Genomic DNA, 17,672 nt, shown 5'->3' with positions numbered 1-17,672 from the left:
AGATACCACATTCCTCTAGCGATTCCTTGAATGATTTTGAGTCTCGATGGCCAATCTAATTCTTCACCGTGATCGCCGTGTAATCGGTGAAGCAAACTCAAATTAGGGACGAATTCGAACACTAGTAGTTTCTCATCCCGTCGAAAATGATAAGCAAGAGGTGTTAAAATATTCTTGTGTCGCAAGCTTCCCAAGTTCCTAATTTCCTTGTCAAATACGTCAACACTCACTTGATTCATCACCGTCACACGCTTCACCACCACCGTGATGCCGTTTGAAAGCAACGCTTTGTATGCAGACCCCACGCCTCCGCTACTGCTAGGACGGCTGCTTCCACCTCCAGGATTATTGAGCACGTGAGCCGCTGCTTTCATCAAGTCAGTTAAACCGAAAACACCCTTTTCTTTGTTCACCATTACCAGCTCTGCTGCACCCGTTGATTTATTCGTCAATTCGCCTGAGCGACTACTCTTATTACTATGCCTCGAGCTACTTCTCGATTCATCAACAGTTACCTGACTCAATCATATCAAAATTTTATTTTGTGTTTGTTAGTTAACAAAAAAAAACTCTGTTTGAACGTTTTAAAGCTATGAAAAATTCGTGTAGTGGAATTAACCTGAATATGTTGGTCATCACCACTGTCTTGTCCAGAGGTACGAAGTGCCTTCTTCCTACGTCTCTTCTTCTTCTTCTTCCGGAAAGCTAAGGAGACAAGGACAACGACAAGAAGAACTCCTAATGTCCCGAATGCTAGAAAGTATTTGCTCTTATTTGCATCTTTCATTGTTCCTTCTATAGTAATCATTGCAGTCGAATTTCTTGGTTCCGGGCAGGCAGTTGCTAGCGTCCCACCGCAAAGACCAGGATTCCCCGCAAAAACCTTCCCGTCAAATTTCGACAAACCGGGAGGTATTTCTCCGGTTAGTTGGTTGTTTGAGAGATCGACATCATTTAAAGTTGTTTGTGTGAAATTCGGTATACTACCGATGAACTGGTTGTTTTCGAGGCGTAACTCCATTAGATTTGGCAATTTGGTAGCTAATGAGATAGGAATGAGACCAGAGAACTCGTTGTTTGACAGCCACGCTTTCTTTAACGACGCCATCGTTGCGAAATAGTCAGAAGGAATGTTACCAGAAAAATTATTACCCGATATGTAAAACGATTTCAGAGCGGTTAACTGGTTAAACTCGGGTATGTTACCGGAGAAAGAGTTGTTCATTATGCTTATGGTTCGTAAAAAAGGTAGGTCTTTTAAGGGAGCGACATCGATGTTTCCTGATAGATCCATCTGTTCCATCTGAAGACCAAAGACAGAGTTTTTGTTGCAGAGTAATCCCACCCATCGTTGGCTTTCTCCACAAGGCTCTGAATCTGGTGTCCAAGAATCAAGAGACTTGGTGTTGTTTAATGACTTCTTGAAGTTTAACAATGATTCTGTTTCGGTTATCGAATTCGCGGAGAGTGCTGTTAGAGATAGCACGAACGGCCAGATTAGCCAGGCCACGGCCATTTACTTAACCGAAGCTAGGCCACCGTGAGTTTCAAGAAACTCTTTCTTCTTTTCTTTCTTTTTTTGGTTAATCAAAGTGTTTTTTTTTTTGGTTGATTAGATTTACTATTTTTTGTATTCCTTGTCTTGTTTCTCGCTCTGTCTTTGTTTTCTCTGTCTTTTGTTTTTCTTTTGTCAATTGTGATCCATTGGATGAGAGGAACTTAGGAGCTTATGGCGCGAATGTTCGTTGAAAGAGTCAAGATAGAGAAAAGCAAAAGCTAATATATAAAATAACAGATTTTGAACACACACCAAAAAACAAAAAAACAGATATATGTATATGCACATTTGTAGTCTGCCGCCGGCTACTATTGATTTTAGTTTCCAAGCCCAAACTCGGAAAAAGTTGAGTTTGCTTTCTGTAATAATCTTTAAACATATTTAAGTGTCTTAGAGCACAAGTAAAAGAGTTTGTAAGAAGTAAGAACAACTAACAAAATGTTTATTTGTACTTGTAAGGATTAATAGTTAATATACTCCGAATTTTGCTACACTACGACGAGATAACCCATGTAAATAAACATTGTGGGAAAACGAGAATGGTCTTGGTTTTAAGTCGTACTACACATTTGGTTCAATTCTAACGTGTGCAAACATTTTACGTCGACCACTTCGTCAGACGTCAGTTGGATACGAAGAGAAACGAGTTAGCAAAATAAATATCGTAATTAATAGTTTGACATGTAGAATATACCAAATTCATTCCGTTTTAAAACTTTGGATAACCAAGAACCTCACGTCGGAAACAAGCGGCATCTGATTTTGGAATCCAAATTTTGCGGTGGCTTTGTTCTAACGGAAGTAGGACCAAATTTTCAAAGTAAGAAGATATAGCACAACGAATCTCATCTGTTTCTGAAGAATATTTGAACAGCCTCTCTTCTGATTATCATAGAAGACAAGTTTCCCTTGCTTAGAAACCGACACGGGCGTGAACCACCTTTTCTTCTGCCATAGCCAGGAAACAACAATTCTATGGGTAAACTGGAGTAACTCTTGCTCCATCCTGTTTTTTCTGAATCCATGCTGCAGATCTCTAGTATCTATTTAGGCTCAAATTTGGTCGTCATGGCTGATGGCTATGTGGCTAGACGGCCAGTCCTCAAGGTTCACCAACTGGGTTTCTTGCGTGACCCACGTAGCAGTGTTAGTGTATGTATGTGCCCATCTCTTTTAAGCTTCATGTGTTTGTTTTTCTTTTCATTTGAGCAAGTTCATGACCATTCTTCATGTGCTTTTTCGAGTTAACACATATGAGTTTCCTAAAAGCAGGACATGAATCCCATAAGTCATATCATTAAGTAGCATAGCATTGTCAAATGAAATAATTCATTATACCTAAACGGCTTGCAAAGAAGGACAGTGATAACTCGATCACCAATCACATATTTCTGGAGCCAAACAAATAAGTATAGCTAGAGACACAATAGCGTTTAGAATAGTTGAAGACAAGACTCAAAGGCTAATAATAATGCTTGATGTGATAATATGGCTAGAGAATTTTTTTTATGGTATTACTTATTAGACATGTCAAAGGCTAAAGCTCGCGGGCTAGTAAGTTTTATTGTCATAAGGAGGAGCATGTGAAGAAGCTGCATCTTTTGGTTTTCACATCCAAAGTATCTGTCGGTTCAAAGAACCAATTTGTTTTAGTCATTGTTGCTAAATTTGTAACGGACCTACATTCATTACCCGGAAATTTTAAACGCAAATGTTTAGATTTAGTAGTCCCACGTCAATGCAATAATGCAATTGTGTGTTTGTATAATCTTTCATGATTGTCATATGAACAATTGTAAATTAAAGACAATTATATGTGTGAATAAAACGTGAAATCACAAAATGGAAACATTTAAAAATTCATGTTCTGTTTATATACTTAAGAATTTTCAAGTCACATTGTCATTCATATACACATCAATATCGCATTAAATTATATAATATGCAATTTGCAGTTTGTTTTCCTGGAGTAATACCATATAATTACAATAATGTAGGTAACATTTTTTTGTCTACTTATGGCATATCCATCAGTTATATAGCCATTGGATGTCAAAAAAGATTAAATAATAATACTTTTAATTTAATTTAATTATTTTTTAGTTTGTCCAACCAATCAAGTGATGACAACTGTAGATACGGTGTCTTAATTGTTCTAGCCTTCTAGGTTCAGACATTTTCCATTCATCTCTCCACTTTTTTTTTATTTTTTAAAATTTTTATTCTTCTGATGGGAGTGGTCTTACGAAGTTTATCAGATGTTCAATTCAAATAACTGAATCAGCTCGTGATGTATATAAGCTTTTTTAAAATTAATTCTATCTGAATAAACAGAAGCCTGAACGTAACTATTAAAAGTATGAGATAAACAGAAATTGGGAAATAATGAGTCAATAGCTTCAAGAAAAAGAAAAAGTATATACGATGGGAGAAAACACTAGCTATTCCAAAAATGTTGACAACATCTTGATCATGTCCATATAGTTAGTCTCAAACTCAGAAGTTTTATTTGATATATCATATATGTAATACGTTGATACACTCTATTGTCCAGGGGAAGAGTTTTTAACCTCGAGTGGGGACTGAAAAGGTTTCACCGTTAGTGTCATAATCTCAGTCGAATCTTCTCACACAATCTTTGATTTTCTCAAATCGAAGCTGTTGGAATAGGACATTCCCTTATATTGGATATGATCAAATATGTGATCGAAAGCAAGATTTGAAAAAAATCTGAATATTCTTTGGCCTTTTTTTTGTAAGACAATGGATCTACGTAAGCTCAAGTTGTTGTTCAAATATATGGTAGGGATGAGTCTTCAAAGTTCAAAGTATTTATGTTCTCATTTGCAAGTTGCGCTGAATAATTCAAAACAATAATGACTTTATCCTCCTTGGCGCCATCGTCTACGACATTTGTTTCTTAATATTCTTTAATGGTTTCTATTTTCGCATTGAATCTTATTCGAAGAAAATTCAACGTCCAACCTTCAATAAATTAAAAGATACAGTTAAGATATAATCATTGTATAGTAGAAATACTAACTTTTATGAGCACAGAACAAAATTCATGATAATATAGGACAATAATTAATTTTAAAATATAACGTGTGATTTCATATAAGAAAAAAAATATAGTTTTTATTCTTTACCTAAAGCATTCCCTATATATATTCAATAGAACTGAATCCCTCATGACGAACTACAGCAACAACACTAGCCACTAACAAAAACTACTATTTACATTACACTTAATTCTTAATTTACCATTTATAGTAAAAGTTTTTTCTTAATCATCTAAAGACTTTACTGAGATTTTAAGTCTGAAAATGCATAAAACGACTTAAGTAAAATTTCTCCGAAAGTAAAACTAACGAATTCATAAATTTCCAAAAATAACAATTACAATCCGAAAACAAAAACTAGAAATTATCACAAATTCTTTCTTTTTTAAGTCACTGAAATTTTTCCGAAGAAAGATAGACAATGTACTTAGCACAAAAGTATATATGCAATATCTTTTCCTTAGTAATAAAAAAAATTATAAGAAGAAAAAAAAACGCAAATCACGCACGTATTAAGGTTGGTACCGCTAAGATTCCGACACATGTTGACATCCTAAATGTACATAAACTATACTTCACGTGTCCTAAAAGCTCTGTCGGGGATAAGTCATCGATGAAAAAAAAAATATATCCATCCACTCACAAGTTCTTGTGTCGTCTATGGGTTCCCACTTATTCAAGTCGTACTAGCCATCAGCCGACGTGAGACTTCAAATCCGACTTTATAAAACACCCTCAGTTACGCACTTTAATAACGAGTATTGCCACCACCAAACGAATTATCTCAGAGGGACAAAGTCGTAGTTACTAGCAAACCCTCTCGGTCTCCGACGATTTTGAAGGGGCAAAATTGATTTAACTCCATCCATTAACGTCGCCATCACCCTCTACAACTAGGCCCCAATCTAGTTTCTTCCACTTTTTGTTTCTTCTTTCATTATTTTTTTTAACAATATCGAACGGCTTGCGCAAGGAAAACGTGCCGGAGGAACTTGTAACAAACGTTGGTTGGGTTTTTGTCATTACCTTTTTTTTTTTGTCGGTAATTGTTGTCATTACTTATTATATTTATATTGTCAATTCATTTGATTCGTGACAAATGAAATAATTTCATATTTTATAAGGACATATGTATAATAACCTATAATTAATATGTTAATCGCCATAGTAATGGAAGGCTTGGACCATGGTAAATCTCTAATAAACTGTGCTAGTCGAGACTCGAGAGATATGGCATGTACGTTTAGGTGTATAATAATTAAGAAAAACAAACTTGTGACGATTTACGTTTTTCTTTATTGGACACCTATCACTGTCAGTTACTAGATTTATATAAACAATAAATAAATAAATAAGTTAAAAACACGTTATATGTTTTCTTTATTTATTCGGGAGATGTTAAAGCCACAGAAACCTATTGGCTATCATGGATTTGTGATTTTATTATATAACTTACACATGAGCAAAACAAGACATTCTATACTTTTTTATTTTTTGTAATCCTCTCCATCTTTTTTTTTTACGTGTAACTCATACGCAGAATCTTCTTTGATTTTTTTTTGTGTTTGTAATATCAATCATAAGTATGTCGTCGACCGGACAAGCGCCGGAGAAGTCCAACTTTTCTCAGAGGTGTAGTTTGCTCAGCCGTTACTTGAAGGAAAAGGGAAGTTTTGGGAATATAAATATCGGTTTGGCTCGAAAATCCGATCTTGAGCTCGCCGGAAACTTCGATCTCAAAGGTATTTTTTTTATTATATGTCTCTCCTTTTACTTTTACTTCAATTGCCGCCGCCCATGAAGACCAAAGTTTTAGAAATCTCTGATCCTTGATTATTCAACATAGGGGTTTGTGATTCTTGATTATATAGCATAGGGGTATGAGATTTTTAGTCCTGTGCTAGAACTGCTCTGTAGATTAAATAATAATTGATACCCAAATATTTTTTTGTCCCTCTAATCTTGAGCATGATAGATTCTTTTAGACTGTTTAAGAAAATGTTTAAAAAACTGTAATTTTACCTTGGTAGTAAAAAATTGTGAGAGTTTTAATCGTTTAGTTTAATTGGTTTGGTTTAGGTCAACAAGATGTGATTAAGAAGGCAGAAACCTCAGGAACCAGATCCTTCGATTTGATTCAGAAGGTTTCTAATGGTGAAGCCTCTACTTCTTCTGGAGGCAAAGCCATAGATATAATTGATCTCAGGTACCGTACACATACAACTTATATGTACCTTTTCCAGATTTCGGTTAGATATGAGTTATTCATGTTCAATCTTTATTACATTTTGTCGCAAGGAGTACCGGTTAAAACCGGTTATAGATGTGTGAAGTGAAGTTTTGACTAATGTACAATACAAACGGGTTTGATTTTTGATTTCAGTGAACTGGAGCCTGGTAATTCACAGCTNTTGGACCATGGTAAATCTCTAATAAACTGTGCTAGTCGAGACTCGAGAGATATGGCATGTACGTTTAGGTGTATAATAATTAAGAAAAACAAACTTGTGACGATTTACGTTTTTCTTTATTGGACACCTATCACTGTCAGTTACTAGATTTATATAAACAATAAATAAATAAATAAGTTAAAAACACGTTATATGTTTTCTTTATTTATTCGGGAGATGTTAAAGCCACAGAAACCTATTGGCTATCATGGATTTGTGATTTTATTATATAACTTACACATGAGCAAAACAAGACATTCTATACTTTTTTATTTTTTGTAATCCTCTCCATCTTTTTTTTTTACGTGTAACTCATACGCAGAATCTTCTTTGATTTTTTTTTGTGTTTGTAATATCAATCATAAGTATGTCGTCGACCGGACAAGCGCCGGAGAAGTCCAACTTTTCTCAGAGGTGTAGTTTGCTCAGCCGTTACTTGAAGGAAAAGGGAAGTTTTGGGAATATAAATATCGGTTTGGCTCGAAAATCCGATCTTGAGCTCGCCGGAAACTTCGATCTCAAAGGTATTTTTTTTATTATATGTCTCTCCTTTTACTTTTACTTCAATTGCCGCCGCCCATGAAGACCAAAGTTTTAGAAATCTCTGATCCTTGATTATTCAACATAGGGGTTTGTGATTCTTGATTATATAGCATAGGGGTATGAGATTTTTAGTCCTGTGCTAGAACTGCTCTGTAGATTAAATAATAATTGATACCCAAATATTTTTTTGTCCCTCTAATCTTGAGCATGATAGATTCTTTTAGACTGTTTAAGAAAATGTTTAAAAAACTGTAATTTTACCTTGGTAGTAAAAAATTGTGAGAGTTTTAATCGTTTAGTTTAATTGGTTTGGTTTAGGTCAACAAGATGTGATTAAGAAGGCAGAAACCTCAGGAACCAGATCCTTCGATTTGATTCAGAAGGTTTCTAATGGTGAAGCCTCTACTTCTTCTGGAGGCAAAGCCATAGATATAATTGATCTCAGGTACCGTACACATACAACTTATATGTACCTTTTCCAGATTTCGGTTAGATATGAGTTATTCATGTTCAATCTTTATTACATTTTGTCGCAAGGAGTACCGGTTAAAACCGGTTATAGATGTGTGAAGTGAAGTTTTGACTAATGTACAATACAAACGGGTTTGATTTTTGATTTCAGTGAACTGGAGCCTGGTAATTCACAGCTGACCATATTCTTCGGAGGGAAAGTAATGGTTTTTAACGAGTTCCCTGAAGACAAAGCAAAGGAGATAATGCAAGTAGCAGCGAAAGCAGCGAATCATGTTGCTCATGTTGAATCGAAATCGAAGAACACTCAGATGAATCTGGACATGGACATTAGCATCAGCAGCAAAAGCAATGTGATCATACCTGATCTGAATGAACCAACTAGTTCAGGGAACAATGAAGATCAACAAACAGAGCAGCAGCAACATCAGGGTGTGGAACGCATTGCAAGAAGAGCTTCTCTTCATCGTTTCTTTGCTAAACGAAAAGACAGGTAAACTAAACTTGGAATCTGTTTTTTTTTTTTCTCTTTTTGGTTACATGAATTGGTCATAATATCGAATATATATGAGTCTAATTAAACTTAATATGTACAATTAACCTAAATAGGATTAGCTCAACTTATTAGAAGAGTGATGATTCAACGCTTTGTTCAAGGAATCCCATATCTTATCAGGAACTTGTCACCAAATACTTTTGATTTGAGATGAGACATAGAGTAATATATAAGAAATATGAGTTAATCATTTTGTGTTGACAGGTGACTTTTTTTTTTCTCGTTCTGGCTAGTCCTTATTGTTTGAAGAATTTTTTATTAGTAAAGATATCAGGAAATTTCTAGGTAAAGAAACACTAATTAAAAACTCTTTGTAAGTCAATATCTAGTTTGTTTATGAAGACCAAGCATAATGACGGCTCTAATTTGTTATTCTTAAACTATGTATAAAACCAGTAAAGAAGTAGTATATAGTATTGTCAAAAAAGAAGAAGTATTAATAATAGATTCCACGATCAAATTAATTTGTTTAATTTTAATTTTGATGATGCTTCAATATTTCTGTAAGAGCTATATAATTTACAAGTTAAAGTATACGTTTTGAATAACAGGGCTGTGGCTAGAGCTCCATATCAAGTGAACCAAAACGGTAGCCATCTTCCTCCCAAGCCAGAGATGGTCAGTCCATCAATAAAGGCAGGCCAATCCTCACGACACTTTGCAACGCCTCCAAAACCGAAGGCACATAATTAATCATCATATGCCGATGGTGGTTGACAAAAAAGGAAGGATAGTGTTCGAAAGATCTTCAACTCAAGCTATAGGGGATATGAAAGTGACGAGTTCATCATGTTTTTAGTTTCACTTATTTAGGATTTGAAGCCAAATATACTTATATATATATCATTCCATACTTTTGACCAATCTGAGTGATTTATAGTGTATTTACGTAGCTAGTATTATTTTCATATATCTTAAATTGAATGTAAAATTTATTTAAAATCCAAAAAAAATTGTTTTACAATGACGTTATATAGCTAAAATGTTTGAAATTAGAAACAGAAAAGCTGATTTCTAAGAAGAGTTGTCAGGAAGACGAGTGACAAACCAGACACGGACCCCCACGCCATATTGCCATCATCATAATCATATGCATCAATTGCTTGGTTGCGTAGTGAACCAAAGCAATTTCTGAATGTTTCTGTCAAAATATAGTATCTATATATACAACACATTTAGCAAATAAATGCTAAAAATTAGAATCTATTTACAACTATGCCATTATCATTAAATAATTAATTTAATAAACAAATTAACTTTACTTATATTCAATTTTTTTTAATAGAAACTAAATGTTTTAAAAGGTAACAAACATAATTGCAAATGTATACATATGTTATTTTCTTATTTTATAAGAACGTGAATGAAGAAGTTTATGCCTATAAGTAAACTCGTGAATATTAACCCGTGAACCCAAATATTGTTCTTTACTTGATAAACTTTTGAAAAATTGATTTGATAAAAAGTGGCTTTTAACCTCACATAATATTTTTTACTTTCACGGATTTCGTATGATGAGTTTTTACAGATTAAAAATCTTTAAACATGTTGGCGGGTTTAGACTATAGAACCAACACTAAAACTATTATTTTATTTCATATACTACAGATTTGTAGTCATAGTTTGGTAAATTAACTTATAAATTATTTAGTATATGAACTACAAAATATTACACATACTTCTTAATATTTCAAAAAATAAAAAAATTGCATACACATAAAAGTATACACTAACTTACCATATAGCCATATACCTCTGTATAATTATAGAAAACAAAAGTAATTATTTTAAAATTTTATATTCTATCTAATAACAAATATAATGTAATTAGGTTCTAAATTGTATAAAACGTAAGAAGAAGAAAAAACATTCTAAACAAAATTATAAATTAATTAAATAAAAGTTAACTAACTAAGAATTTGAAAACTAAATATATTATAAATTATTATTTAAAATATAATAATTTATATTTTAGTGCCTGGTGTATTGCAGGTGAAATCCTGGTTCTTATTGTATCATGTATACATAAGCTATTGGGCTGGGGCAGTCTCACGAACCCAACTTCCCCAACCATTGTTTTTTGTTTCTGAAAGAACTTAACACGGAGACAAATTAGAGAGATTTGGGTGTTAAGACTGTTTTGCCCCTGTCTTAATCCAGTATAATTTATTAAATTTCTTTTGCCATTCTCTGTATTTATTAAATTACACTTTTGCCATTCTCTGTGTCTGCTGCTCTCTCTCTCGTGCCGTTTTCTAAAACCCTAGCAAAAAGCTTTTTGTAGAAGAACCCCAAAAAAACCACTTTGAAGTTCTCTTTCTCTAATCTCAAAAGCACAGAGATTTGAATCAAACCTAATTTTGCTGGTGCAATCTCTCAGAACCCCTCTTCATATGCTTTGATTGAAAAAACCAACAACAATGTCAAAGACAAAGCCATTGAGTAAATCATCTCAGGACTTGAGTCTACTCACATCCGACATCGCATCGTTCGCTTCGTCTATTGGTTTAGCTTCATCTCTTCCTTCTTCAGGTTTCAACGACACTGATTTCAGAAAGCCTCTTAAACCCAAATCCCAGAGAAAGAGAAAACCTAAGAAGGACGCTTCCGCCGATCATATTAAGGCTAAAGAAGAAGAAGGAGGAGATACAACAACAAGGAACCCTAAATCGAACACTGGAAATGAAAAGGGCAAGAATCCAAACAAAGATGCGGCGGCGAAACAAACCATACAGCCGAAGCCAAAGCCTGGATTTTTATCTATTGAGGATGATACTACTGGGGTTAAGGCCAAACGTTTCGATGAATTCAAGGGTTTGCCTAAGTTGCCATTGGTGAAAGCGAGTTTATTGAGCTCTGAATGGTACAATGATGCGGCGGAGCTGGAGGAGAAGGTCTTTGGTGGCCGTAGTAAAGTGGCGGTGGCGAATAAGGAGGATTTTAATGGTGTGGTGGAGAAGAAGAGAGAATTAGGAGAGAGGTTGATGTGGCAATACGCAGAGGACTTTGTAACTTCGAAAGGAAAAGGTGGAGATATGAAGATGGTGATGTCTGCTCAAAAGTCAGGGACAGTTGCTGATAAAATCACTGCCTTTGAGATTATGGTTGGAGAGAATCCCATTGCAAATATGAGGTCTCTTGATGCCTTATTGGGTATGTTTCTTGTGTGTGTTTCCAATAAAAACTCTGATCTTAATATTGAATGAAAACGAGTCTTTTCTAGGTTCATTTAGTTTCTATTTGTTTTGGATGTGAAATCATCTGAAGCATTTTGTTGATGTCTCTGTTCATTGCAGGAATGGTGACTTCAAAGGTTGGAAAAAGATTTGCATTTAGGGGTCTTAAGGCTCTGTCAGAAATTTTGATCAGGCACATATGTCTTACTCTCATACTTTGCTATCAAGTTTTATGTGTCCAAATTTATGTCACCCTTGATTTTTTTTTTTGCTAATTAACTGAGCTTTTTTTCTTCTCCAGGTTATTACCTGATCGCAAGCTGAAGACACTTTTACAACGACCCTTAAACAGCATTCCGGAAAATAAGGATGGTTACTCGCTTTTGCTGTTTTGGTACTGGGAGGAATGCTTGAAACAGAGGTAAAGAAAACTTATCATTTTGCTTCTAGTTGTTGTAGTTACTCCATCAAGTTGGTTTCTTAGGCTTCTTTGATGGCCTCATCAGACAAGTAAAAAAGTATAGAACATTGTCAGATAGCATATACATCCCAAAAGCTTTTCAAAAAGTAGTTAGTTTAAATCAGGCCACGAGGGATGTGTGTTTATCGTTTTTCCAAGATCTGTATCTTCTATGGGTTCAAGAGGATCGATGTGTCAGTTAATTAGCTTACGATGCTGATTTGTAGGTATGAGCGATTTGTCAACGCCCTTGATGAATCATCTAAAGATATGCTCCCAGAGCTTAAAGACAAGGCTTTAAAGGTATATCCTATCACCACTCTGCACCCCTAGCTTATTTAGCAGCATTGGTCTCCAGGTTTTGTAAGATTCTTGATGAGCTATCATAATAGACATTTAAGTACTATCGATGTTTAAGTATTTTTTTTTCTTTTTGGTTCAGACGATATTTTTCATGTTGACAAGCAAATCAGAACAAGAGCGGAAATTGCTAGTGTCATTGGTGAACAAGGTATTGTCAATTGTGACTTTCAAATATTTGTATTCTAATTTTTTTTCCAGCTGTGCCCCCTTTAACTGTTCTGTGGATTACTTTACACAGTTGGGGGATCCTCAAAACAAGAGTGCATCTAATGCTGATTATCACCTAACAAATCTTTTGGCTGATCATCCTAATATGAAGGTGCGGCTGTTCAACCTGTTTCAGTATTTGGTTACTTATTGATTTTTTGTTTGGCCTCTTCTCTTTGGCTTAACTATATAGTAATTTTTGCAGGCTGTGGTGATTGATGAAGTTGACTCCTTTCTCTTCCGACCTCATCTTGGGTTGCGTGCAAAATATCATGGGGTATGTCGTTTTATTTACTGTTTATCCTGTTCCACTATTCTACTCTACTAAGGTTCACGATAACCATTTTTCTTCGTTTTCTTATTCATCTCTGTAAACTGGTTTATGGTTATCACAATCTGAAGTTTAATATTTAAGTCCTTTTGATCTGAATGGGAAACATTTTTACTGAGACTTTACAGAAGAAGAGTAGTATAAAGTTTATCCACTAGTAGCTTTTCTTAAACCATGCTTATTAACCTTTGTAAACTTCACAGGTTAACTTTTTGAGTCAGATTCGATTGAGCCACAAAGGAGATGATCCAAAGGTGGCAAAACGCCTAATTGATGTATATTTTGCCCTATTCAAGGTATAGAACTGGCATCTAACTTCTAAATAAGTGAGAAATCAAACATTTTCTTGTGATCTTAAATGTTTTGCCTCCATTTTTACCTTCTCAGAGACTTCTACAGCCCTTAAAAGTTTTCTTTTGGGTGTAATCATAAGTCATAACATCAATTATTTCACCCGTTGGAAACTCAAATCTGAGATACAGGAGTGTTTTTGCATTCTTGTAGGTTTTAACCACTGAAGCAACTAGAAAACAAGGCGGAGATGATAAAGGAGTCGCTAATAAGAAAAATGCCAACCCAAAGGACACTAAACAAGAGACACCATCTGATTCACCTGTTGAATTGGATTCCAGGATTTTATCAGCTTTACTAACTGTTAGTCCGGATGTTTTATTTTTGCATACATGATATTTTTATAGCATTGAGACTTTATAGATCTCAACTTATAGCTTATTCTGTTATTGCAGGGAGTTAACAGAGCTTTTCCATATGTTTCCACCGACGAGGCCGATGATATTATTGAATCTCAGACGCCGGTGCTTTTTAAACTGGTAACTCCTAAAGTTTCATCGTATAACTTTCGTTTCATTTGTTGCAACCAGAAAATTAATAAAGCAAATGGGATCTTGAATGCATCTAGGTACACTCGAAGAATTTCAATGTGGGAGTTCAATCACTTATGCTTCTTGACAAGATCTCATCCAAGAATAAGATTGTCAGTGACAGGTTTTACCGTGCTTTGTACTCGAAACTTCTACTTCCCTCTGCAATGAACTCTTCTAAGGCAAGTTAGATTTTGAAGCTTCTGTATATCTGTGTTTCCATCACGTCAGATTATTCTTAGTTTATGAATGGATTATCACCCTTACAATTTGGTAGATCCCAAAATTAGTTGCAGAGTGTTAGCGTATTCACATTTCATACATTTTTAATCTTGTGATAAAAACACTTATGTATCTTCCCCTGGCATGCGCCATAGGCTTTTCTTCATAACCCTGTTTAATAATTTTTCATTCCTAATTTTCAGGCTGAAATGTTTATTGGACTTCTTCTCAGAGCCATGAAAAATGATATAAATGTGAAGCGTGTGGCTGCCTTCGCCAAAAGAATCTTGCAGGTTGGTAACATGAACAAGTAATTTATGGTTTCAGTGACAATATTAATATCATTCGTCCTATACCGAAATCTTGATTATTTTGTTATATTAATTATTCGTGTTGACACACTCTGTATACAAACTTTTTTCCGTTATCTCTAAAGTTTACTCTTAAATATTTGAATAGGTTGCACTTCAACAGCCACCACAGTATGCCTGTGCATGCCTTTTCCTTTTGTCTGAAGTGTTAAAAGCAAGACCACCTCTATGGTAAGCATTTTTTGTTCTGTTAACCATATATGCCATGGCTTTTATCTGGTGATACAATGGTCCGTATATATACCTTGCAGGAAGATGGTGGTCCAGAGTGAATCAGTTGAGGAAGAAGAAGATGTAGAACATTTTGAGGATGTGATAGAGGGAGATGATATTGTTCCCATTAATGTAGCAGAGAATGACAAGAGTAATGTTCAAGTTGATCATGATGGTGGTGAAATTACAGGTAGAGATGGTGATTCTTCTTCAGATGACGAAGAGGCTTTGGCAGCCAGGCAATCTGATGAAGAGGATGATTATGCTTCTGATGATTCTGAAGAGCTGTTTATAGAAGAAACTCCCCATGAGCTTCAAAAAACCATGGAGGTTTCTAATGACATGGAAAAAAGAAGCCAACCACCAAAGAAATCAAGTTTTCTTCCTGGAGGATATGATCCTCGTCATAGAGAACCTTCTTACTGGTCAGTTAATTTCATCTTTCATGGAAGCTTAAGTATACTGCTTTTGTCCTAAATATATTTCTGACAAGCTATGCGTGGAACAACGATAATATTTTAAGCCTTCTTGGTTGGAACTGAATCCTTGATCTCAAATTAACAGTAACGCAGACCGTGCGAGTTGGTGGGAGTTGGTGGTTCTTTCAAAACATGCTCACCCCTCGGTTGCTACAATGGCCGGAACCCTTCTCTCAGGAACAAATATTATTTACAACGGAAACCCGTTGATCGATTTATCTCTCAGTGCTTTCTTGGATAAATTCATGGAGAAGAAAGCAAAGCAAAACACTTGGCATGGTGGCTCCCAGATCGAACCTTCCAAGAAGGTAAAAAGCTCAAGCTTCCAACAACTAGAGCTGTAAACCATTTTGTTATCTACTTTCACCTGTAACAGTTCTTCTTTTTCTTTGCATGTACAGCTTGACATGTCAAACCGTGTGATTGGAGCTGAGATTCTCTCGTTAGAAGAAGGAGACGTGGCCCCTGAAGATCTAGTCTTCCACAAGTTCTATGTGAACAAGATGAACAGTACGAAACAATCAAAGAGAAAGAAGAAGAAGAAGCTACCCGAAGAAGAAGCTGCCGAAGAACTTTACGATGTGAATGACGGTGATGGTGGAGAAAACTATGGTAGTGATGTTGAACTCGATGGTGGTGATGAGAGTGACAATGATGAGATTGAGAATATGTTGGATGATGTTGATGATAATGCTGTGGAAGAAGAGGGCAGTGAGTATGATTATGATGATCTCGATAGAGTAGCAGGAGTCGATGAGGAAGAGCTTGTGGCTGATGTGAGTGATGCAGAGATGGACTCAGATATGGACATGGACATGCTTGATGGTGAAGAAGATGTTGAAGACGATGTTGATGATAGTGGTGATAATGATGATAGTGATGGTGATGATGGTCGTGGTAAGAAGAAAAAGCAAGAGAAAAGAAAACGGAAATCTCCATTTGCGAGTCTTGAAGAATACGAGCATTTGATAGACCAAGACGAGAAGGATGATTCGAAGTCTAAAAGGAAAGTAGCATCAGAGCCCACAAAGAAGAAGAAAAAGAAGAAGACTCCTTGTGCATCAGAGTAAAAAAGTTTAAAGTAAGAAGCAAGACTTGTTTGAGTGTTACGCCAGGCTCCTTGTGCTTGCGAGTGTTATACTGAAACGCTGGAGATAATTTACTCCTATATTTTTGTGGCCTTTTTTTCTGAAAAACAAATATTGTACGATTATGTTTTAATTTAATCACTTGAGTTGAGACTTGAAATTATTGTTCAAATATCACGATGCTTTTTGAGTATTTTTTATTTACAGTTAAATACAAATATTGGACACAGTGATGTGATGGTATCACACTATCATAACAGGCGTGAGAATCCAAGTTGATTTAGTTGTAATTTGGTGGTTAGTAAAATCATCTTAGATCTTTAATTGAGTGATATGATTAAGACATGCTTAGTTCTTATGTTACCTTAAAAATCTTACTTTTTTTGGGGATAACCGAACCTTAGAAATCTTACTTTTAAAAGAACATATCTAAACCTAAACCCATTATAGAAAAAGATGTACAATATTTTGAAACATTTGCAAATCCATAAATGGATCAGGTCAAAACAATATAAACCAAGTAGACCACTAATAATTTTTAAACGAATATAAATTAATTACGACTACAAAGATAAAATGTATCATAATATATGTATTACATCCGGCAACAATTACACGTTTACAACTACTACGCTAGCCATTTATAGACAGAGTACATTAAGAAAAATAGAAAACAATGATTTATTACGAAGTATCAAATGCATGAAATACAAGTACGTATTATTATAGGTTATACAAAGTCGAAAATTAAAGTAGATTAGTTGCACAATTGTCGCGCACTTACATGAACAACACCATCCCAACTGGCTTGTCTCTACTTTAGTTTTACACTCTAGCTAGTTTCTAATACATATAATCTATATTTTCACTTAAATAAGTTCCTAACCTTTTTACTAATACTTTTAAATCACTAACACAAAAAGTATTATCCTTAGAATATTGTGTAATACATCTTGCTACTTTTTATATAATTAGAATAGCATAACACGATTTAAGCAAATCAATACAATGATTACGAATCAGAAGTAATTAGTATTCCAAAATTCAGATTGCTTGTCTGGTTCGGTTCGTGTGATCATTCCAGTCTATATATGCACACGCATATACGCATATATGTGCTTGTGTCATTTTCATTTTCCCAACTCTTGATTATGTCTAGATGCATACGTACATAAGTTTATTAAGATAAGACATTGGATAGTTATCTAATATCATAATGATGATTGATGAGTGACTACTAT

At 34.9% G+C, this 17,672-nt stretch overlaps 3 protein-coding genes across 4 annotated transcripts in view; 2 read left to right on the top strand and 1 right to left on the bottom strand.

The window, feature by feature from the left end:
* Positions 1 to 1,556, bottom strand: part of LOC104753798 (pollen receptor-like kinase 3) — a 3,655-nt gene extending 2,099 nt beyond the window's left edge. The window contains exon 1 of the mRNA XM_019238055.1: positions 620 to 1,556. Coding sequence (XP_019093600.1) covers positions 620 to 1,516 — 897 coding nt within the window. The 5' untranslated portion in view covers positions 1,517 to 1,556. The remainder of the gene's footprint in view (positions 1 to 619) is intronic.
* LOC104751094 (protein TIFY 11B-like) lies at positions 6,024 to 9,604 on the top strand. 2 transcript variants are annotated; one of them, XM_019237587.1, is made up of 4 exons: positions 6,024 to 6,362; positions 6,700 to 6,826; positions 8,236 to 8,577; positions 9,192 to 9,604. In XM_019237587.1, the coding sequence occupies exons 1-4, from the start codon at positions 6,206 to 6,208 to the stop codon at positions 9,331 to 9,333; spliced, it is 768 nt and encodes a 255-aa protein (XP_019093132.1). In that variant the 5' UTR covers positions 6,024 to 6,205; the 3' UTR covers positions 9,334 to 9,604. The 2 variants fall into 2 exon arrangements, with proteins under 2 accessions (XP_019093132.1, XP_019093131.1); XM_019237586.1 differs by lacking the exons at positions 6,024 to 6,362; positions 6,700 to 6,826 and adding exons at positions 7,257 to 7,594; positions 7,932 to 8,058.
* On the top strand, positions 10,858 to 16,591 carry LOC104751093 (ribosome biogenesis protein MAK21). Its single transcript, XM_010472971.2, has 16 exons — positions 10,858 to 11,793; positions 11,937 to 12,009; positions 12,118 to 12,237; positions 12,504 to 12,579; positions 12,719 to 12,787; positions 12,878 to 12,958; positions 13,052 to 13,123; positions 13,381 to 13,473; positions 13,682 to 13,831; positions 13,924 to 14,007; positions 14,097 to 14,240; positions 14,484 to 14,573; positions 14,740 to 14,822; positions 14,903 to 15,289; positions 15,429 to 15,651; positions 15,745 to 16,591. The coding sequence occupies exons 1-16, from the start codon at positions 11,061 to 11,063 to the stop codon at positions 16,411 to 16,413; spliced, it is 3,147 nt and encodes a 1,048-aa protein (XP_010471273.1). The 5' UTR covers positions 10,858 to 11,060; the 3' UTR covers positions 16,414 to 16,591.

Source organism: Camelina sativa, chromosome 16, assembly GCF_000633955.1.
Source record: "Camelina sativa cultivar DH55 chromosome 16, Cs, whole genome shotgun sequence".
NCBI classification, from domain to species: Eukaryota; Viridiplantae; Streptophyta; class Magnoliopsida; order Brassicales; family Brassicaceae; genus Camelina; species Camelina sativa.
The sequence above is the reverse complement of the archived record's forward strand: the minus strand, read 5'-3'. Positions and strand labels throughout refer to the sequence as shown.